The 23,142-nt window shown below is 38.2% G+C and overlaps 1 protein-coding gene across 1 annotated transcript; it reads right to left on the bottom strand.

Moving 5' to 3' along the window:
* Window positions 1–364: 364 nt before the first annotated feature.
* LOC581336 (guanine nucleotide-binding protein-like 1) lies at window positions 365–15,325 on the bottom strand. The gene is made up of 11 exons (XM_011664378.2): window positions 15,018–15,325; window positions 11,154–11,304; window positions 10,230–10,317; window positions 9,366–9,563; window positions 8,278–8,566; window positions 6,439–6,525; window positions 5,666–5,818; window positions 4,605–4,783; window positions 4,044–4,215; window positions 2,882–3,022; window positions 365–1,596 (listed from the first exon to the last, which is right to left on the bottom strand). The coding sequence occupies exons 1-11, from the start codon at window positions 15,136–15,138 to the stop codon at window positions 1,334–1,336; spliced, it is 1,842 nt and encodes a 613-aa protein (XP_011662680.2). The 5' UTR covers window positions 15,139–15,325; the 3' UTR covers window positions 365–1,333.
* Between the last annotated feature and the right edge of the window lie 7,817 nt (window positions 15,326–23,142).

The following is a 23,142-nucleotide window of genomic DNA, read 5'->3' as shown; positions in this document are numbered from 1 at the left end:
TGTACTTTCACTGTACCAATCATTTTACTCAATATCTTTTTTCTTTTTCCATTGAAGTTTGAGGCAACAAGTAGGCATTGTGTCTAATTTAACCTTTTCTGCATGTAACGTGATGTGTATCATAATGTTAAGTGACATACATGTACAGTAGAAATACTCCCCAGGGAGTGGAGATGGTGCACACTGTGCGTGAATGAGTGCACTGACCAGGGTAATAATATCTGTAAAGCACTTAGAGACAGTATTCCTTTAGGCGCTATATAAATTCAGATTATTATTATTATTATAATGCTAAGTGACATACAGTGTAGGTGATTGTTTTGAGGGTGTCTTTTTTCGCTTCTCTGTCTGGAAAGCTAACATTCAAAAGATACCCCAGTCATAATGAAGAATCTGATAGTAGTCTTACAACAGTACATAACACTCTAAAACGGCCAAAGCATTGGTTGGTTAGGAGTCGGTTTGGCGTTCTGATTGAGCTGTAAAAAAAACCATTCCCTCATCTTCACTCTAATTTCATTCAATCCATTTGATTCATTCATTATCTGTTCTTTCTACTGACTTTTAAGTTATCTTGCCTCCATCAACAAACCGTTTGTGTTTCACTATGAAATGCCACTTTAAAAGTCTTTACCACCGACTTCAAAACTATTTTGCTTCCATTAGATAATCAAATGGATTCCACAATGAAATGCTTGATTATTAGCCTTTGTCTCTGTCTTCCAAACAATCATTTGATTCGTCAAAAAAACAAACGGTGGATTATTAGTCTTTTCTGCAGACTTCCAAACGATCATTCATCTATCAGCAAATCAAATGGATTCCACAACGAAATGCTCCCATTTTCAGCATTTTCCACCGACTTCCAAACTATCTGGCATCCATCAACAAACTGAACGGTTTCCACTATGAAATCCTGGATTATTAGTCTTTTCCACTGACTTCCAAACCATCTTGTATCTATCAACAACCAAACGGTTTCCACTATGAATTACCACTTTATTAGTCTTTTCCACTGACGTCCAAACTATCATGCATCCATTAGCAAATCGAGTAGATTTCACAAAGAAATGCCGGATTATTAGTCTTTTCCATTGCCTTCCAAACTATCTGGCATCCATCAACAACCAAACGGTTTCCACTATGAAATGCCACTTTATTACCCTTTTCCACTGACTTCCAAATTATCTTGCACCAACTGCAAATTGAGTGGACTCCACTATGAAATACCACTTTATTCCTCTTTACCACTGACACCCAAAATATCATGCATCCAAAGAGATTCCACGATGAAATGCCAGATTATTAGTCTTTTCCACTGACTTCCAAACTATCATGCATCCATTAGTAAATCAAACGGGTTCGTAGTCGCCATGCTCGAGTTCCCTTTCCGCCTCCGCTCCTTCCTCCTCGAGTCCGACTCCCTGTCGACATCATTGCTCTCGACGTCGGCATCGCTGTCCTCTCCGCTGCTGGTGAACTGGTCCGAGAGGTCATCTTCTTTGTCGCCCTCTCTGTCCAAATCCTCCTCCACTCGTCTGTGCTGATCCTGAAGTCGACCAATCTCGAGCGTCTCTTGGTGCTGCTCCCAAAATTCTTTTGTGGGTTTCAAGAAAACATGAAGACTTATAAGATACTAAAGATAATACAGTCAAACCTGTCTATAGTGACTGCCAAAGGGAAACACAAAAAGTGGTCTTCGAAGACAGGTGGTCTTTGTAGACAGGTTCCTTTAGTACAACAGTTTCAATGAGAAACAATTTTCAAGCAAAACAGAAAATGTGGTCTTTGTAGACAGGTGGTCACTAAAGCAGGTTTGACTGTATTGATTTACGGCAATCAAAGGAATTCATTTTTTCAGAAAATTGATCCAAACTTACAATGAATGTCCCACACCATATATGCAAATAAGTTTGGTAGGAAAAGTACAAGAGTACTAGGTAAAGAATGACCAATGAAACGTGGGGAAGTCAAGTCAAGGAATTGCTTGCTTAGCAATTCTTGTTCAAATTAAATGTCCTGAATCAAAAGCAGAAGTTGCATTCTCTTGTAAATTGTACTTTTCAGTGAGTATGAGAATTTTGGGTTAAATTATCTACATTATGCTGGTTTAAACAACCCATGAATAAGAATATGATAAACCATTCAGAATTAATTTTAGCTAGTTTCACTCAAACTCTCATCTCATTGAAACCTAAACTGAAATATGTATTTTTTGAAGAAGCGCCATGAGCGCTTGAGCTGGCAAATATTGGCGTCACATCATTATCCTCTGTAGTTTTAGGGTTGCAATTGAGATAAGGCTAAGTTTTGGTTTAGGGTGAGGTATAGTGTTGGGTCTAGGGATTAAGTTAAGAAGTCGGTAAGTGTTGGAAATTGATGCACAGCAGTTGTTGCAGGAGAAAATGTTGCACAACCTGAAAGCCACTATCAGGGATTTGCAAGCCACCAAAAACTTAACTCAAGTCAAAATTTATCTGTGGCAGCAAGATGAGTTTATGGAAGTACGTGCAAAATTTAAGATCAAAAGTCTCTTGGGTTTTCTCTCTTTGAGTGAAAATTGAAGACCTCAATTTGTACTCAACAACTGGGAAGAATAAAACACTGCCAGTTGCAAAATTAATTTGAAACAAAAAAATGACTGAAATGTTGCCACTATTCTTTTAGTCAAGTTTTCAACTATGAATTTTTACAATATATTTAGCCCTTTTTCAAGCTTGGAGATTTTGACAGTGCAAATCCCTGCAATGCCCTTTAAACCCTGGTGCAGTGGTCCATCTACACACCCCAATCAGGCCGAGTATATACGGCATCTGCAAGAATCTTCAGTATTGAAGGAGGCAGATTATCTGGAGGGAGGAAGAAGAAGAAGAAACCGTACCTTTTTGAGCCGTGTAGCCTGGCGGGGTCATACACATGCATAGCCTGCCATCTACGGCCATCCTTAGGATATTGTTGGCAGCCCTGTACGTGTCTTTCCTGGCTGCTTTAGCTGTGATGAAGCCTCTCTTCTCTGCCCAAGCTGCATGGGACGAAAAAGAAAAAACAAGTTTTGGTTGTGTGGTGTGACCGTTTATCAGGCTCCAGAATACAAATCAGGGGGTGTTTCACAAAGCCTAAGATTGACTTTAAGTTGGACTTAACTATGACAGGCAGTTCACGCCACTGTTAGCTCTTGCCATTTACTGGCATTGGTCTCTGAAGGGACATATAAATCGTGGTCACAAATCTACAGAATTTACATTTTTTGATAGTTTATCATTGAAGGCAAAAACATTATCTAAAGATCATAATTGAGAGTCCAATAGTGAGAGCAACCAGTGGCATGAATGGCCTGTCATAGTTAAGTTCAACTTAAAGTCGATCTTAGTCTTTGTAAAACACCTCCCAGATGGCCCAGTTGAATACAACGCTTTGTCTATTAAACTATATGGCTTTGTGTTAAAATCTGAAGGAATTCATTTAAAGCAATCTTTATTTTATTTTCCTTTTCCCTCAAAAAGGAATTTTGGAGAGCTCAATCAGCAATATTCTTTAGCCATATGCTTGTTTAATTACGAGTACAGAGGTATTTACGAATACGAAACGGACAAATACTAAGAAGGTTCTGTACATGTCCACAAAGTATCATAAGATCGACTACGAGCATGAGTTTATTTTCTTAGCAACATGTATCTGACAAAACTGAACAATAATCAATCACTCAATCAATAACCCTAAAACTTTATCACTTTTGACCTTCATAAATCTTGTATGCTTTAAAACAAGTACAGTATAAGAGAGATGTGAGCTTGTCTAGCGACACGTTCACTTGGTCAGCTTTCAGTCTTTGCCTAATAACTGGCTCAGACGACCCCGGTTCGAAACTGAGTCACGTCTTTCGGATGGTGACGTTAAAGGTCTGTCCCCAGACTTAAATAATCATATCTGATTGCTACACGTCTGTAAAAACCCAATTACACACACACACATACACACAAGTAAACACATGGTCTCCAAAACTATGGGTTCAATAGACACCAACAGATAAATCAATCAATTACCTTCACATATATCGAAAGCGGTCCAATGTGCCCCTGAGGCCCCCTCTGGTGAACCGTCAGCCTCAGGATGGCGTATCCTTAGAATCTGAGTAAGAGGTATCCTCTGTGCCAGGTAGCCAACCGCTGTGTACGGCTCTTGGACTTGAGCTACGGGGTAGATACCCGACAGTATCTGAAATAAAAATGGATGAGAGAGAATAGTCAATTCTGATACTCTTTACATATCACCACATTGGAGGAAAAGAACTTCATTGTCGACACTTTAGCTTCGGCAGCCGTTATCAGCGCACAGTGCATTTCAAGGGATAATCCTACCAGGTACCAAAATACCTCACCTGGGTCGAGTGTGGCAAATGTAGATTAATGTCTTGCCAAAGTACATAAGTGCTGCGGCGGGACTTGAACCACCGACCTTGTGATCCACAGTCAGGTGACATATCCACTCGACCATGACACCTCCACATATTCTCAAACACACAAACAGCTCTCTAACATTATATGCCAAAGAAGCAAATAGATATTTAAAGGAACAGAGGGAACAAGCAAAGCATGAACACTAACCTGAAATTGTTTGTCAACCAGCGAGGGAAACGTAAGACCGGGTGAGTCGCACAGTTTGACCGTCGGTGTGAGGAATATGGTCTGGAAATGCTTGGTGTGACCAGGCGTCCTGGAGGCACTGACCACCTTGCGACCACACAGACCGTTCATCACGGAGGATTTGCCCACGTTAGGATGACCTGAGGGGATAAGAAAAACATTAAACCCTTACCATAGGCAACTATAGGCCTGTCTTCATCAGCTCGAGTTTGCCAAATAACCTGCTATTTTCAGACTCAGGATTTTATCCCCAAGCTCGAAATTGCATCCTCACCAGACTGATACGCTCATCACAAACTAGCTCAGACTAGCGCTAATTAGCCCACGATTTCCCAAATAGCGGGATATTTTGGAAACAAGACCAATATTTCCAGGGATATTTTCTCGACCAAATATCCCGCTAATTGCAACTGCGGGCTGATTAACAGGTTAATTTGCGATCGGGATAGTTATAATAGCCCGTTATTTGTCAAACTCAAGCTGATGAGGACAGACCTTATGATGTTTTTAAAGCGCACATAGCCACCACACAAGGTGCTACCATATTCATCTGATGTCAGCATTCAAGGAGTTTCTTTCTACCAGTTATCAATAAACACCCAAGTGGAGAGTGGCAAATGCAGACTCATGTCTCGCAAAAAGACATTCGTACACAGTGTATAAAGAAAATATAATTTTGGATGGATTTGAAAGGCATAGGGCCAACATTTTTCTTCATTTATAATGCTTAGTAGATAGAACAGAGGATTTTGAAACTAAGGTTCCAGGGGAGTGTTTCACAAAGATTAAGATCTACTTTAAGTTGGACTTGGAACTATGGCAGGTCATTCATGCCACTGGTTGCTCTCAAAATTGGTCTCTCAATTATGATCATTAGATAACATTTGGTAGGTGAAACTCCTTATGTAATCATATTCAATGAACCTATCTTTCTGAGAATTAACAGTTTCAAGGTACATCAAGAGAAAATAACCCTGAGGAAAATAGGTTTTATTTAAACATTCTTTTCAATAAACACTCACCGACACATCCTATTGTAATGATGCCATCTTTAAATGCCTCATGTTCCTCATACATTGTCATCTCTTCGGTGTTTGAAGCGATGACCTGCGAGGCTAGGCTGTCCTCACCTCTCATGTCGGCCTCAATTTTCTCTCTCCAACTATTTAGTTCAACTATAAGTAAAAACAATGAAAATCATTTAGGACCAAATCATTGTGTGCCTTTACAGACGAGTAATAGTACAGTAGTCTCGTTCTGTGGAATAACCATTATTATTATTATCATCATTATCATCATAATCATTATTATTAATATTATTATCAACATTACGACTACATGTACTACTATTATTATCATTATTATTATCATTTTATTATCGTTATTATTATTATTTTATTATCGTTATTATCATTATTACTGTTATTATTATTATTATTCTAACTTTAATTATAATCATTATTATCATCATTATTATCATCATTATCCTTATTGTTATTATAATCATTATGTTAATGATTATGATTACCGTATATCTACATCATCATCATCATCAGCATCATCATTATCAGCTTCATTTTTATCATCATCAACATCTTCATCAGCATCATCATCATCATCATCATCATCACCATCACCATCACCATCACCATCACCATCACCATCATCATCATCATCATCATCATCACCATCACCATCATCATCATCGATATCATCATCATCATCATTATCACCACCATCACCATCATCAGCATCATCATCCACATCATTTTTGTATGAAAGGAATTAAACGTACCATTTCCACGTGTTACCATCTCACATGCTTGGAGTAGCTGCATAGGACCTACTGCCGTGAACTTCCCACGTTTTTTTCTCTTGAATCCTGAAAGACATTACATAGCACAATGCTGACCATCAATGTATTTTCAATCAAATAAATGTACTATAACAATAATAACAATACATTTATAGAGCGCAGAAACTATCCAAAATTAAGTATATATTCTACTGCGCTACAAGAGCTCCTGATATGCTTAGATTTACAGTTAATCCAAAAAATGTGCAAATGGTGATTTCCTGACTTCAAATGGTGAGTTAATCCAGAGTTTTGGGGCTGCACAAGCAAATTGCTCGATCACCTAGCGTTATTTTTGTTTTGATAGATGGGATCTGCAACAACAAAGTATCTTTGGGGGGAGTTTCACAAAGACTAAGATCGACTTTAAGTTGGACTAACTATGGCAGGCCAATCATGCCACTGGTTGCTCGCACGATTATGATCTGTAGATAATATTTTTTCCTTCAATAATGAATCATCAAAAAATGTATATTCTGTAGATTTGTGACCATGATTTGTACGTCTCTTGAGAGACCAATGCCAGTAAATGGTGAGAGCAAAGAGTGGCATGAACAGCTTGCCATAGTTAAGTTTAACTTAAAGTCGATCTTAGTCTTTGTGAAACGCTCCCCAGGATATATTTCTTACAATTAAATTTCATACGATTACAATTTGACTGCCGCCCATCTTTTATCTTCCCTGTGCATTGCAGACCCATTACATCCTGATTTTAATATGCATATGCAACTTTACTTTTTAATAATAATAATAATAATAATAATAATATTGGATATTTATATAGCGCACATATCCATCCTTCAAGGTGCTCAAAGCGCTCCAATATTGCCCCGACTATGCTAGGCTCAAAGAATTCCTTCCTAATGGTACCCATTTACTTCACCTGGGTGGAGTGTGGCAAATGTAGATCAATGTCTTGCCAAAGGACATTAGTGCCGCAGCACACTTCTGGCATATATTTTACCAGTACAAAAATTGTCAAATGATACATGCAGGTGTTGAACATAGTTAACATGAAAAGAATAATTACACATACCGGTAGTGACTGACAATGCGCATTGGTCAAATTCTGGTCCCAATAACAACATCCACAATTTTTAAGCAAAGTATTGAAGAAAAAAAAAGAAAAAAAAAATTGTAAATAGATTACTGCACAATAATACAACAGGGTAGGCAATTCTTTCAATGTTAACAAGCTGGCCCTCATTGCATAGATGGACCCAAATTAAGTAGCATCTTTCATATTTGCTGCCCATACCTGCCAAACTTCCTCAGAAAAAAATTAGGATGTCTTTATTAAAGCAAAATCAGGAGGAATACACTGAAATGTGTACACCGTTATATATTTTTTTAATTCAGAAAGAGAAAGGTATCAAGGGTTCATAATGTCAGCATGAAAGGTGAATTTAGAAATCATTCCTCAAACACTGTCTTCAGCAGCTTGAGTTTGCCAAATAACCCGCCATTTTCAGACTCAGAATATTTTCCCCAAAGCTCAAAATTGCGTCTTCACCAGACCCATATATGCTCATCACAAACTAGCTCGGACGGGCGCAAATTAGCCCTCTATTTCCCAAATAGCGGGATATTTTGGAAACAAGACCAAGATTTCTTAGGATATTTTCTCGACCAAATATCCCGCTAATTGCAACTGCGGGCTGATGAGGACGCAAATTAACTTGCTAATTTGTGATCGGGATAGTTAAAAAAGTGGGTTATTTGGCAAACTCGAGCTGATGAAAACAGGCCTATAGAGGACTGATTGGCAGCTATGGTTACCTGATACACCAGATATACCGCCCTCAGGGGTCTGTGACTCCCTGGGGAAAGACGTGAAGCAGATCACCTGAAGCTGGGGGAACTTCTCCTTGAGGTACGACCTCCACGCCACCACCACAGGGGGCGGGGCCAGGTCGATCTTGTTTAGGACGAGGATGAGGTGTTTCTTGAGATCCCGCGTGACGTAGTCGTAGAGGGCGGGCGAGAAGTGGAGGGCCGGGTGCCTGATGTCGGTGATCAGGAGCACGATGTCGGACATTTCGAGCACCCGCCAAAGCTGTCTCCAGGTCTGTTCAAAAAAATTATAGGAATGTAATTTTTTGTTTGTTTTTCAAGTGATATTTTGCCTGGCACTCAAAACAATATAATATGATATAATATAATACTGAGTTGTGACATGATTAATAAAAACAATATTATAAAAGCATTCTATTACATCTTGTGAAATATAACACAGGAAATCAATATTTTATTTTCGGGGCTTAAATTAATTAAATTAGTCCACTGCCCGAACCATCTCTGCCTGCCACACCCAGTGCAGAGAGCGCAGCCCCGGTAGAAACAAGGATCCACCGCACCGCACTCCAAACACTGTAAGGGGGATGTAAACACAAAAGACGGAGACTGCCGAGGCAGGGACCATGCTCAAAACACGAAGTAGTTCCTGTCTTTTTGCTATGCATAACTCTCCGTTGTTTGACAATGTAAGTTGATATTTTGCAACATTAATTTCCTGAAAAAGATGGAAACAATCCTTGATCACAACTTGCTTTGAACAGAATTAGATTAAAGTAATTGATATTGTGAAAACAGACAGTCCTCATAACTTGGCCAGCGTTCAAAACATTTGTATGTCCAATGAAATAAAATAGGTCTGTTCCCTTTCAACATTGCCACATACTAATTACTATAGCCTTTGGAAGAATAAGCTATTAAGGTTACTCGATTGTAAATTTGTATATGCAGCTCATTTTAAGATAAAGCACAATTCTGTTTCTAAGGACATCTCTATATCTGGGCACACCCATGATCAATTTAACACCTGCTTGCAATTGACACAGAAAATTATCAGCAGAAAAAGTACATACCTCTAGATTTATCTCGAAATAGCTGAGTTTCTTTGAAGGGAACTTCTCGTAGATTGTCTGGAGGTAGTTTCTGAATTCCTGCTCCTCTCTGTGTTCCAGCTTGTCCTTGCCGACGTTATAGTCCCAGGAGGGTCTCTTAGGCATGTCCAGGACCGAACCTGGCTGGTAGATGTCATCGATATCCACTTCCAGGGCACTCTATAGCAATCAATCAGATTTATTTATTTATTCATTTATTTCTAATCGTTTGTCAGGGTAGCCCATTCACTAATAAGTAGTGGTCTTCCATGGGGCCGTGAATAATAATGAACATAATGAACGTTTATACAGAACGGTTAAAATAAAATTCCATAGTACATTTAGAAAGATTATGGTAACATTGAACATTTTCATACTTTACCTGCCAACCTTTCACTGCAAAGATTAGAATTCTCTTGAGGCAAAATTAGGAATGCACTCTATTTTGTATACTTTTCACCCAGAATATCAAATGTGTGAAATTTTTGTGTGCACACATCAAAAAGATTCAATTATAAAAATTTAGGTTAGGCTTATAGCGATATAAAGCAGAACTTTTGGCCTGTAATGTGCATACAGACGAGCACTGTGATGGCACTGTGAAGGCCTATTCACATATGCTGTGATAAATCGTTATGTGGTACTGCAATGCACATTTTCGTATCTTATAACACACAGATAACTAGTGAGTCTGGAAGGACTATTGTTGTGCAAAGTTGCTTTTTCCATCCCAGATGCCATTCATTTAGTACAAAAAAAATATGCTGTGGTTTACTGCAAAATATGTGAATGGGCCTTAAATCAGGAATATTAACCAAAACAGAGCTTTTTATGGAATTAACTTACCTCTGGTAGCGGGTCATAGGGCTGCATGGCCCGTTTCTTACGGGATGCCAACTCAGATTTAGAATCCTTTTGAAAGTGAAGATGATACCTGCAGGAGAAAAAAAAGATGAAAGATTTAAAGGTGTACCAATCGCCAAAAAAATGTTTTGCTCTTAATTTTATACAGGGCTCCATGTTGCTATTCAAACTCTGAGCTTCAAATATTTTTTCTAGAGAGATATTGCAGTTTCAATGCACACCCAATTAATTGTAAAATGCCTTGTTGGGTAGACTTCTTCCACACACATAGAACAGGGTATGCATGGAACCGAGGTCAGAGTTGGGTATTATAATAATATGATTATAACTATTATTACAATTTGTCAATACTTCAAAATGTGTAGAATAATGGCCACTTTTCTGTTCCCCTTGTGTGGTGCTAATTGAGTCTAAATGTACTTGGGCATGTACAAAGTAATTTGTTCCATATGTCACTGACTACAGTGTACATACAATTCTAGAAATTCTGAGAATTGTGTCAGTCGAAAGCCCTTCTTCAGTTTGAATCGGATCATATATCAAGGAAAAAGACATCTATGTCAACTGATGTTCAGAGTTTCCATCTTCTTGGTAACATACAGGACAGCGTAGGACCAAATACCTGGGACTTGTCTACTTATTTTCTTTTCCTAGTCGTATCACAGACAAAAGATCGACTTTAAGTTGGACTTAACTATGGCAGGCCATTCATGCCACTGTTTTCTCTCACCAATTACTGGTATTCATAGTCACAAATCTACATTATTGAAGAAAAAATATTTTCTAAAGATCATAATGGTGAGAGCAACTAGTGGCATGAATGGCCTGTCATAGTTAAGTCAACTCAAAGTCGATCTTAGTCTTTGTAAAACGCTCCCTTGGTCTACATGCGACCTAACGTCGTACCTGTTGGGGTCATACTGCGAGTCCAATCCCATTCCCTGATTAGGTTGCTGGTTCAGTACGTTGACCTCGGGCATCTCCCCTTCCGAGGTGGAGTTCCGATCCTCACTGCTCAGGAGCTCTTGGGACTGCTGCCGAGATCTGTGACCCATTCCTGTTCATACAAATCAAGAACAACATATTAATTTAAAGGCATCATTTAACAATGTTAAATCTGAGATGCACGGCCCTACATGGTATCAGTCTCTGTGATATGGTGTAATATTGAACCCCTAAAAAATTGCGCTTCAAAATGATCATAAAGATATGAAGTGCCTCAAAAAAGAAAAAAATATTTGAGTGACCGGTTTCACCATACCTCATTTCCCCCAATAGACTGTAGTGTTATAAAAAACGTTAGGAAAACGGTTTTTGAAATGTTGATTTCCAATCATAAATATCTTGATAATCAGACAGGCGATCAGCTTGTAAAAGTCATGGGATTCCTGACTGACTTAAAGGTTTATAATTATGATCGCAGCATGAGCTAAATCCAGGATTTTGTTTAGAATCTGAGACAAAGATACCCAATCCCTTTAAAGATACTCTAGATTTTTTCTCCATTCATTATTATAGACTGTGGATCACATGGTTCATGGTTTGAGTCCCGCCTTGGCACTAATGTCTTTTGGCAAGACATTAATCTACTTTTGCCACTCTCCACCCAGGCGAGGTAAATGGATACCCGGTAGGAAAAAATTCCTTGAATGTCTTAGCGCCTTATTATGGCAGCTCAGCTACAGCCAAGGTAATAACATAATAATTTGTATTAATCGCAGAGGAATGTATTCATCTTGTATCTACGCTAAATAAATGGACCTATTATTATTATTATCATGTGATGATATGACCGACATCCACATTCATCAACGATTTATCAATACTTTATCAATACCTCTACAAGAAATAAATAGGAAGTTTACTACAGTGTCAGTGTAGTTTACAAACTTTACACTTTCTTCAAAACTATGACTCATACAACTTCCAAGTAAATAAAGTCCATGACGCACTGGTAACTTCATGATCTTCTTAATCACAACATCCCTCTTTCCAGATAATAGACCCACTCCCTGCTGCTGAGTAAAAGTTATGATGTACTCTAGGCTATTTAGCAACGAAAAAAATACACGGTGGCGACGGGCGATTCGCCCCCTAAACCTCTGAAATCGCCACGGTAAAAATCAAGACGAGGGCGAAAAAAAATCAATATATCTTGAAAAATCGCCCCCGCCATAAATTGATATTCCCTATGAATTAATAAACCAATTTATTGATGTGTCTGAGTGAAATCTCCGTTCCAACTACCAACTCCAAAACTAGAAACTTCCATCAACATTTTAAAAGTTTTGTGAGTTGCAGCGGATCGGCGGTCGTACCTACTGTAGCTAGATCTACAGCGGTATCCGCCTGCCTGCGCCTAAGCTCCCGGCGGCCGGACAGTACAGGCCACCGGCCCCGATGTAGTTTCGTGCACAGCATGAATGCATACGCAGTTCGCACACGTTCACAACGTACTAGCTCAGCTCCAGCGCGCGCCCGCACGCTCCTTGTATGAAGCAAATAAGTATTTGCGAGTGACGAGAGCTCAACTGCTAGCGACCAAATTGGTACGTAATATGTTTATTTAGTCTTTTTTCTGGCCCTAATTTTTATCATGGACAATGCAATCCCATTAAAAAAAATGTTATTCCGTCTAAAATTGTGTTATTTATAAGTTAAAACCATTAAATGCGAGTATATTTTTACTGTTGTCCCACATACTGATATATTTGTAATAACGAAACGTGCAAAATCAATGCCGGATTTTTTCCTGTAAAATCGGTATAAAGCAAGTTTCTTACACAGAAATTGAATTTTGTTATAAAAAAACCGTAAATAAATATATAAAGGATGTTCCTACTCCTCAGAATCTTTCTTACAACTGTTTAATTAAATTAAATTATTTATATACGATCGATGCCAGGCCAATTGTCATGAGTGATGATGACATCAATTTCTGTCTACGAAATGAAACTAGCTTTGGCTTGGCCTTTAAAATTAGAGTCTATAAAAAAAAAATAAGGCCATGATTTTGCATGTTTCGGCATAACAAATAGACCCTACATCGGTATGTGGGACAACAGTAAAAATATTTACTCACATTTAATGGTTATAAATGGTCTAAATAACACAATTTTAAAGGGAGTTGGTCTACATTTTTTTTAATGGGATTGCATTGTCCATGATAACAAATAAATTTGGGACAGAAAAAAAGACTAAATAACATATTACCTCAGGCCTCTCGCCAAGAAATTAAAAACGCGTGGCGCGACCCGAGGGGAAATTTGACCCCCCCCCCCCCCCCAAAAAAAAAAAAAAAAAAAAAAAAAAAAAAAGTAAAAATTTGATTTTTTTTTTTTTTTTTTTTTTTTTTTTTTTTTTTTTAATTTAAATTTATTTTTTACAAGTATTACAAGTAATTTGATGAATTTTTAATAACATACCTGCCAACCCTTACGAATAATTCAGAATATTCTGTTTTGGGGGATTTCTAGGACCAGAAAATCGGGAATTTTCTGATTTTTCCAAAAAAAAAAAAAAAAAAAAAGAAATGTTTTTTTTTTTTTTTTTTTTTTTTTTTTTTAAGAACGCGTGGCGCTAGGTCGGGCCCATCAGGAACGCGTGGCGCGCGCGCCACGCGTTATCTGTGTACGCGAGGGCCATGTATTACCTACCAGTTTGGTTGCTAGTAGTATGATGGCTAAGGAAAAACACAACTTATTGTTACAGCTTACAATATGGCTTTAAGGAAGTAGCCCCTTGGTTTTTTTAGGCAATGGGGAAAAGTAGCCCCCATAAAAAAATTAATTCCTAGCCTGCGTGTCAGTGATAATATTTTCTTAGGATATGAAAAACGAACAGTTAAACAAAACACTCCTTTTGACAAGTTTTAGTTACATGTATATGTAAATCATAAAGCCACACGTTTAACACAAAGTGAATAAATCATGGGTATCTGAATGTCTGCAATACTCTACAAGACATATGTACCCTACAATTGTATCTATATTTGCCTTTGCTTGGAATTTAATTAGGTAAAACCGCGTTTAAAAAAAATACAACCTTTAAAAAAAAAAAGCCCCCCTGAGCTCCAAAATAGCCACCGCAAAATAATTAAGGGGGGCTATTTTTTTAAGGGAAAATCTGAAAAGAGCCCTCGTAAAAAAAAAAGTAATTTTTTGGTTGCTATTTAGTCAAGCACTCAAGGTTAACCAACTCCCAATAGAGGGTTTACCCTTAATTAAAGGAGTTTGCTTTAGACTCGAGTCAGAATAATTCATAGCCAACATCGGAGTTGCTTCACATCATATATAGATTTCAACTCAATATGATTATTGTATTGCATAAGTTGCATCTCCATGTAATATCACCTTAATAAATGCTAAACTCTATTCTCCATTATAATCAACTTGTGTCACCATTCCTCATGATTAAATCATAATCCAATCCCATTTAAAAAAAAAAAATTAAAAGTACTCCTCCTCCTAGCTCCTCCTCCTTTAGTCTTGAATTTTAGTTTTTACTTCAAGTTCAATCAGGGTCTACATTTCCCTTTTCTTTTTTCTTGCACACAATAAAGTTATAATTAAATTATCATGATTATAATCATGTCGTGCTGGAAAGTGGCAAACAAGTTGATAACGCTTAGTAAGACCACATTCAAGTTTTATGACGCATACACAACGGTATGCAATGCAATGCATTCATCATTCATGTTGCATCTAGGCCATAGCTAGCTATAGCCACTCTGTCAGCGGCTTCTTACATTCCAACGGGAACATGTCATACCTGCATGGGGCCCGTGCGGCGGGCGATGGTGTCCATCTGGCCTATCTGGCCGCTTGCGATCTCGTTTCTCCTGCAACTGATGCTTCTTTTGTTTGCCACTAAATGGCTTCTTACGAGGCATTTCTGACTCTGGTTTCTCTTTCAGACTGGTAGAACTAGCTGACACCAGCACCACAGTAGATTGTCTTTTCAAATCTACTACAATGAGATGACAAAATCTTAGTTATTGCTGGAGTTCGTGAATTTTCCCAGAGTGTGTTTACGTTCAGAAATTAGCATGCGATCACGGGAAGTGCAATTATAATTTACTGTCCGTTCCGCACTAGCATCGATGATGTGCCTTGAAACGAATTCTACAAGTGCTAACAAATTATTACTCGTAGTTAAAAACGTCTTTAGTGCTCCTCTTTCCGTCAATTGAATAAATAAGTTCCCGCACTTGGATTCATGGACAAAAGTTGTAATGAAGTAAATAGACGATTGATTTATCTTATTAGTAGATCTACCTTCGGCACGCATAGGTTTTAACAACAGAGAACATGTAGGCGCGACACTCCCCCCCCCCCCCCCCCCACCCTGTCAGGATATTGTCGGTAAAAATTGCGCTGCCGTCGGGGAAAAAAAAAGGAAAGAAAGGAAAGAAAGGAAAAGAAAGGAAAGAAAAGAGAAGAAAGAAAGAGAAAAAAGAGGGAGGAGAGGAAAGAAAGGAAAAGAAAGAAAAGAAATAAAAGGAAGAAAAAAAGGGAAAAGGGAAACAAAAGATGTGGGGGGGGGTGAAAGAGAGGAGAGAAAAGGGGAGGTAAGAGCCTTGGAGAGGAGGAGTGGAAGTAAAAGAGAGATGGGGATGTTGGGTGGAGTCGTCTCGTCGAGGGAGCAAGAAAGACACGCATGCACGTAAATATGTTGCTCTGTCGGGTCAGCTGTGTCGGTATTCTTGCTCGATCCTCGTGTACTATATCAACGCAGAAATTTAAAGTCGATGAGATGGATAATGTCGGTCGGCAAGTTTTTTTTTTCTCCTGTGACGAACTTTGACTTTTTATCCGCTGTGACGACTTCGAGAGTGACTACAACTACAATATTTGTATTTTCTCGAAGTTTAACTTTCCTATAATATCAGCTAAAGAAATCAGAGGTTTAAAATTTTCGGGAAACTAAATTCAAACAAGGATTAAGAGTCAACAACGGTACAACGCATTGTCTTCCTTTCTCCAATATTTTGATGAAACGCCAAAGGGAGGGGGAAACTTCATTTAGACAATGATTGAGAGTCGAGAACGGATCGTCTTCTATCTCGAATAATTTAAGGAAACGTCAAAGCATCCGCTCTACGCGCGGGAGGGGGAGAAACTGAATTCAGAAAATTGGGATTAAGAGTCGAGAACGGTACGACGAATCGTCTTCTTAATCTAATGATTTAATGAAACGTCAAAGCATCCGCTCTACGCGCGGGAGGGGGAGAAACTGAATTCAGAAAATTGGGGTTAAGAGTAAAGAACGGTACAACAGATCGTCTACTTTCTCTAATAACTTAATGAAACGTCAAAGCTTCCGCACTTCGCGCGGGAGGGGGAGAAACTGAATTCAGAAAATTAGGGTTAAGAGTAGAGAACGGTACAACAAAATCGTCTTCTTTCTATAATAATCAAATGAAACGTCAAAACTTGCGCGCTTCGCGCAGAGGGGGGAAACTTCATTCAGACAAGAATTAAGAGTCGAGAACGGTACAACGAATCGTCTACTTTCTCTCATAATTTAATGAAACGTCTAAGCTTCCGCGCTTCGCGCGGGAGGCCTTTCACCTACCAGCCTATTTAAGTGATTCGCTTACTCACTTCCGCCCCTCCTTCAAATATAATCCTAGCTACGCACCTGCATTAAAATATATAGCTATGATGCTGACTAGGTTGACGAAATAATTCGTATATTTATGTCGTCGAGGAAATGACCGTTTGCGCATATGCAAGTATTATAGATAGTTCATAGGAGAAACAATTTAGCCTTTGGCCCCGGATTTGTAGGGTTAAATTTGTAGATAATATTAGGACATTTAATTTTGTCGGTAATTTATGGCTAGTGTTGTCGGTAATCGTTGGCCTCTACCCCCCCCCCCCCCCCCCCCACTGAAAAAGGTCTAGCGACGCACCTGCATGTAGGCCCATACCATTTACCACATTCTGTATCATGATATTTACACAAATTAAAGGCATAGACTATACATTTTACAAAATCCTACAGTGTGGTTTCTAATGTACGTCAAATTCTATCGGAATTTTTTTTTTTAAAGGTAAAGACCAGTTATGGTCATGCGATTGCATTGTGAAAGAAACGTTGTGGAATTGATCAGAAAAGGTTGATCCTCTAGCATCTAGCATCTGCAAGGTTCTGGAATCATCAAAATGATAAGAAATTTGGCACATTCTTCGTAAAGTTACAAGCACTATACACAGAAAGATGTATATGGGACTACCCTATATCTCTCACAAACCATGAAAGAAACAAATTTACCAAATATATGGATTAGTAGGCGGTTTCCCGGCAAATTTTTTATCATCATGACTGTATTAGTCAAAACATATTCTTTCACATGATTGGTAATGAGAGCTTCCGTTTCATTTTTTGAAATTGGGGCGTTTCCAATACTGGTCTTTACCTTTAAAGTATGAATTAAAGCAATACCGTTTCCTTAGATTCCAACATTTATCTCTCTTTTTTCCGGAGTTATAGATAGATGCAATGGCATATTTCACTTTTCAATCAAACCAGTCTAAAGAATAGTAGACCAACTGACCAACGCACACGGTCCATTTTTCAAATTTTCGAGGGCCATTTTTTTTATAGCTCACTACCCCCCCCCCCCCCCCACTGAGCGAATTTTCAATTTTTTGGGAACAAAAACCAAAACCAAATTAGTGCTCACTAATCCCCCCCCCCCACCCCCCCCCCCCCTTTTCCGGCCGGTACGATTTTCATATTTCAGCACACTAAATTTCAAATTGATTTCAAATTTGGGCCCCCACCCCTAAGAAATCCTGGATCCGCTTGATGTATGGGCCTATTTCACAGAACTCATGTGGATCCATATTGGCAGAAACTCTAGTTGCGCTCCCAACTTGCCCAAGGCGACAGTTTCCAGAGCTGCCAAAGAATGAATGCCCAAAGAAAATCGAGTGGCATAAAATAGAAAGGTTTACTGCAAATTATTGGATCATCACGTCCGGTCGAGTAGTCGCGTTACGAAACGAAAACGGAAGATCATGCGAAGATGCACGTTAAGGACGCGACCTTTTGTAGTTTGCAGCAGGGATTTCACAAAGTGTCTGGTAAATTGGACCAGAATTATGTAGATGGGAGGGGTTATTTCACTAACATTATACATGACATTTCGTGAATAAGGGGTCATTTTCACAAAAGAATTGGTGATGCGACCACCCGACCCGACACGATAATCTGATGATTCGAAGTAAGCCAATAGAAATAAGTTTGTACCCCCAGACAGACATGATTTCACAATTTTCGGGTGTTTTTTCGGGTGTTTGCCATGCAAATTTTTTGAAATTTTTGGAAAAATTGCCACATTTCTTATGATATTTTGGTTAAAAGTGGAACCCATGTTTAAGGACTTTTTGTGAAAAAGTCACCCATTAGAGCGGCACACCCCGTATGTCATTATGGAGTACCCCCCCCCCCCCCCCCCCGGCATGAACCCCCTCTCCACTCTAATGAACCCTCATCCTATTTTGTCATGCACGGGAGACTGATCCTCCCTTCCATTTAATACATGCCTATCATACTATATGAGATGTGAGAAGAAGCCCTTTAAAGGTATTACAAAGTTTTGGTATGGGGTCATGAATTTGGTTCAAATTAACATATTGGAAGCATAATTATGCGTCCCTACAATATACATTGATCGTTGTCGTGGTTGAAATCGAGTCTAAAGTTATGAAATTATAAATAATAAACTCTTTATGTTGTATAGCTCCCTCTCAAGGTCAAGATGTTAATTTAGCTACTTAACAATGTTTCTTCATTAAAATCGATCGATTAGCTATTCCAGTTTGGAAATTATATATCCCAACTACATATTCTGAGATTTTTATGGTCGCAGCTACCATTGTACGGTCATAGGCGCTATTTAAAATTTATCAAAATTTACCGGGAGCACCGGTAAATTTTTATATTCAATTTTTTTCGAAAACAGAAGTGTTTTAGGGGCTAATTTTTTTTAGTGATTATAATACATCCACAGGGGCATCCAAATATATCAAAATTGTAAAGATTCACTATCCACCCAATTTTCAAAATTTCCCAAAACTTTGTATTACCTTTAAGGTAAGAGCAAAAGAAAGCGGTTCTCCTAATCTTGCACTCTGTAACGTCAATTCTATAGATCCTAATACTAAAACTATGATACAACAAAATCCGCAACAAATCGGTCAAAAGCTGTGCCGGTTGATTTTCTTGGAACATTTCCAAGTAAAATATTTAAACCTTAAAGCTAAAGACCAGTTATGGTCATGCAATTGCATAGTGAAAGAAACGTTGTGAAATCGATCAGAAAAGGTTTATCCTCTAGCATCTAGCATCTGCAAGAAAGGTTGATCATCTAGCATAAATGTACTGCGAGGTTCTGGAATCATCAAAATTATAAGAAATTTGGCCAAGTCTTCATAAAGTTAAAAGCACTGTACACAGAAAGATGTATATGGGACTACACACACGTGCGCGACACGTGCATTTGTATCTCTCAACAGTATACTAATTTACCAAATATATCAATTAGAAGGCGGTTTCCCGTCAAAATTGTTATCGTTATGTAATATTCAAAACATATTCTTTCACATGATTGGTAATAAGAGCTTCCATTTCATTTTTTGAAATTGGGGCGTTTCCAATACTGGGGGCTGTTTCACAAAGATCCTAAGTAGAACTTAACTCTAAGTTGGACTTAAAAATTATGGACAGCCATTGGAGTCTTTAAATGAAATATATTCAAAAGCAGAAATTCAAGTATTTTAGACTTTTTATTAATTCCACATCCAGAACATGAAATCTCCTTGATGATAGAAAATATGAATGATTTCAATAAACAATGAATGCCTTTCAAAATAACTTTTACAAAATATTTTCAAAGATGCTAATGGCTTTCCATATTTTTTAAGTCCAACTTAGAGATAAGTTCAACTTAGGATCTTTGTGAAACACCCCCCTGGTCTTTACCTTTAATCTTTAGATTTTCCATTAACCTATACTTTGAACGAATCTCGAGCTAGCGAAACTTATCCTGATTGACTCCGTCTTTTTTAAAAGAAGAAACAAACTGGAGTTTAAAAAGGAGATATTTATGGAAAGCCTAAAAGTAAAAGGTGATTAAAAAAACTTGTTAATATTTGGTAGATTGAGTTGAATGAACGTTCGTTTATTTTTTTACCAGATAAATCTCCTTTTAGCTCCAAAAACCATCCACAAATAGGGTCCAGTTCGAGATCGCTCTCTCCAAAATTTATCATGCAGTTATTTTGCGTACTAATAATTATGTCTTCATCTTTATATTTTAAGCTCATCGTTTTACTTAGAGCCTTTGTTAGGGGTGTGGGTTTAGCAGCACCATTCGCCCCCTGTCATGTCCGTTTTATTCCTCCCTCCTAATTTGTTCTATCTCAATCTTTCTCTCTGTCTGTCTCGGCTCTATCCTGTCTCCGTCTGTTTGTCTAGTCTGTTCGGTCTGCCTCGCCCCGCCCCTTCTTTCCCCAACCCTTCTCTCTCCCTCTCTCCCTCTCTCTCTCTCTCTCTCTCTCTCTCTCTCTCTATCTCTCTCTTTCTCTCTATCACTTCTCCCTTCTTTCTATGTTTCTCTCTCCTTTTTTTTCTCTTTCTTTCTCTCTTCTTCCCTCTCTTTCTAATTCTTCCCTCAGTCTCTCTTTCTATCTCTCTCTCTAATTCTCTCTCTCCTCTCTTCGAAATCCTCTATAGAACCGCTATTATCAATCCTTCCCCCCATCCTCGCTCCCCTCTCCCCTTACTCTCTCTCGCTCTCCTCCCCCCCCCCCTCTCTCTCTCTCTCTCTCTCTCTCTCTCTTCCTCTTCTTAATCCAAAGACTGCGTCAAGGAATGGCTACTCGAATCACCCAGACAATTTAGTCACAACACAAGGTTTGCATGAATTTGTAAGGTTGCAATACTATACGTCCTATAAGAACACTACTAGCCCACTTTGAAGTAAACAAACTTCAGAAAGTACAATAGCCACTACTAGGGTATATACTCGGAAATGATCCATTGATAGAAGCTGAGTATTTTCCCACGGGTGCATAGCAGTCGTAGTAGTTCGTGCGGATCGCATCGTCTTGTGTTTGATTTGATTTTTGAAAAGGGAGTGGGCGTTTTATTTGCCAGTAGTGTTCTATTCATTGAAACAGGTGTTTAGTTGAAACTAAGAGGAAACTTCATTGAAAGAGTCGTGGTGTTTCTTTGTTTCTTTCGTGTATTGTATGAATGAATTCGGTAGTAATGGTAGCACAAACTTTTGTTATGTTAGTTGTAATACTACTGTACAATAGAAACACTAACCGTATCCGCCCACTTTGGCGTAGAGTGGGTTCAGACTTCTTAGGGGCACTGACATCATTGGGGGCATCGGTATTATACAAGGTTTTTTCCGTTCCCTTTTCTTTTCCTCTCTCTCTCTCTCTCTCTCTCTCTCTCTCTTTCGTTATTTCATCTTCCCGCTCCCCTCTCTCACTCTCTTGCTCTCTCTTCATTTCATAATGCTTATGTATAGCTTATATACGAGTTCGTGGATTTATCATATTTTGTTTATGTTTTTCTTAGAAAAAGCTAAACCGTATTCATTTGATTTCCTTTTATTCTTTAACCGACCCTCTCTCTTCTAAGTCTATGATCTGACTCTCCCCCAAATTTTGTGTATTTGATTTACTTCTCCAGCCCTTCGAGATGAAAGTTTTCAGTGAAGCGACAACCATTCAGACTAGACAAGTCATATGGGAATCCGTTTCCATCAAAGTTTTACATCTGCCAACCTCCCCTACTATTAAACATTGGGCAGAAAGTGCGTTCACCTCTTGTAAAAGGGTGAAGACCTTTCCAAGGGTACAACTTATGTCACGCCCATTTTCTTATTTGTATATCTCTGCTATTCTTTAGAAAGTATAGTTGTACTATTTCATTGATTTATGAGTTTGGCAGTGCGAAAATATGTCTTTTTTGGCGCTTTCGATGTTTTTGGGAGCCGAGCCAGAAAAGCGCCTATAATTGGTCTATTAACCTTGATAAAGGATAAGGATTGGTTTTACTTACATTCTTTGATAATGTAGTATAACATACATCCCCCTCTGTCTGTCCGTCTCTCTCTCTCTCTCTCTCTCTCTCTCCCTCTCTTTTCATTATATATCTGCCCCCCCCCCTTTATAATGACACACTTATTATGCAAATGAACTAAAAGGGAAATGAAAATCGGCAAAAAGGAAAATTTATTAAAAATAAAGGAATATGAATTTGGAAAATATTGAAATACTGAAAGTGAGAACAGAGGTAAATAAATGAAATGCATTCAAAACATAATACTACGAAAGATATGTCTTATGAAGTTTTTGTCAAAATAATCATGAACCTTTCCGATTAATTTTGCTCAAAATTTACATGATTCTTTTTTTGAGATAAGGTGATTGGTTAATTTATGACAATAACAGTTTGGAACATTTTAGTTCTCTGTGAAATAACAACAGAAACATGACATCACACATAAATATTATTATGATTAGCCTAAAAGTGCATTTTTATTCACTGCAAACTAAATTAGCAGACCACGAATAAAAATATACTTGTTTTATGTTGTGAAGGACAATTTGTAAAAAGAGGGGAAAGTTAAAACCTTTATAACTGAAGTGAAAAATAATATTTCAAGAAATGTGCATGTTTATCATTTATCACATTTCTGATCTTAAAACCTAGAAAAGAATAAGTAATCTAGAAATGCTCATGACACTTATCAAAATATGAGTAAAGTTAGTTATTTTTTCCATGGGAAAAGAAAATGAAATTGGCAGACCATGCCAACAAACACAGCTGCTTTATGGTTTGAAGAAAGAAAAACAAAACGGTT

This window comes from Strongylocentrotus purpuratus, unplaced genomic scaffold (assembly GCF_000002235.5).
Source record: "Strongylocentrotus purpuratus isolate Spur 01 unplaced genomic scaffold, Spur_5.0 spur5_scaffold_4, whole genome shotgun sequence".
Classification (NCBI taxonomy): domain Eukaryota; kingdom Metazoa; phylum Echinodermata; class Echinoidea; order Camarodonta; family Strongylocentrotidae; genus Strongylocentrotus; species Strongylocentrotus purpuratus.
Note: the sequence above shows the minus strand (reverse complement) of the source record. Positions and strands in the feature narration are given on the sequence as shown.

Bases quoted from the DNA above. Each gene is read 5' to 3' on its own strand.
- LOC581336 (XM_011664378.2), bottom strand. From the start codon at position 15,138: ATGCCTCGTAAGAAGCCATTTAGTGGCAAACAAAAGAAGCATCAGTTG. The intron at 5,819-6,438 runs GTACGTTTAATT...TTTTACTTATAG, and splicing joins GATGGTAACACGTGGAAATG to TTGAACTAAATAGTTGGAGA. The intron at 1,597-2,881 runs GTACGGTTTCTT...AACCCACAAAAG, and splicing joins AGGCTACACGGCTCAAAAAG to AATTTTGGGAGCAGCACCAA.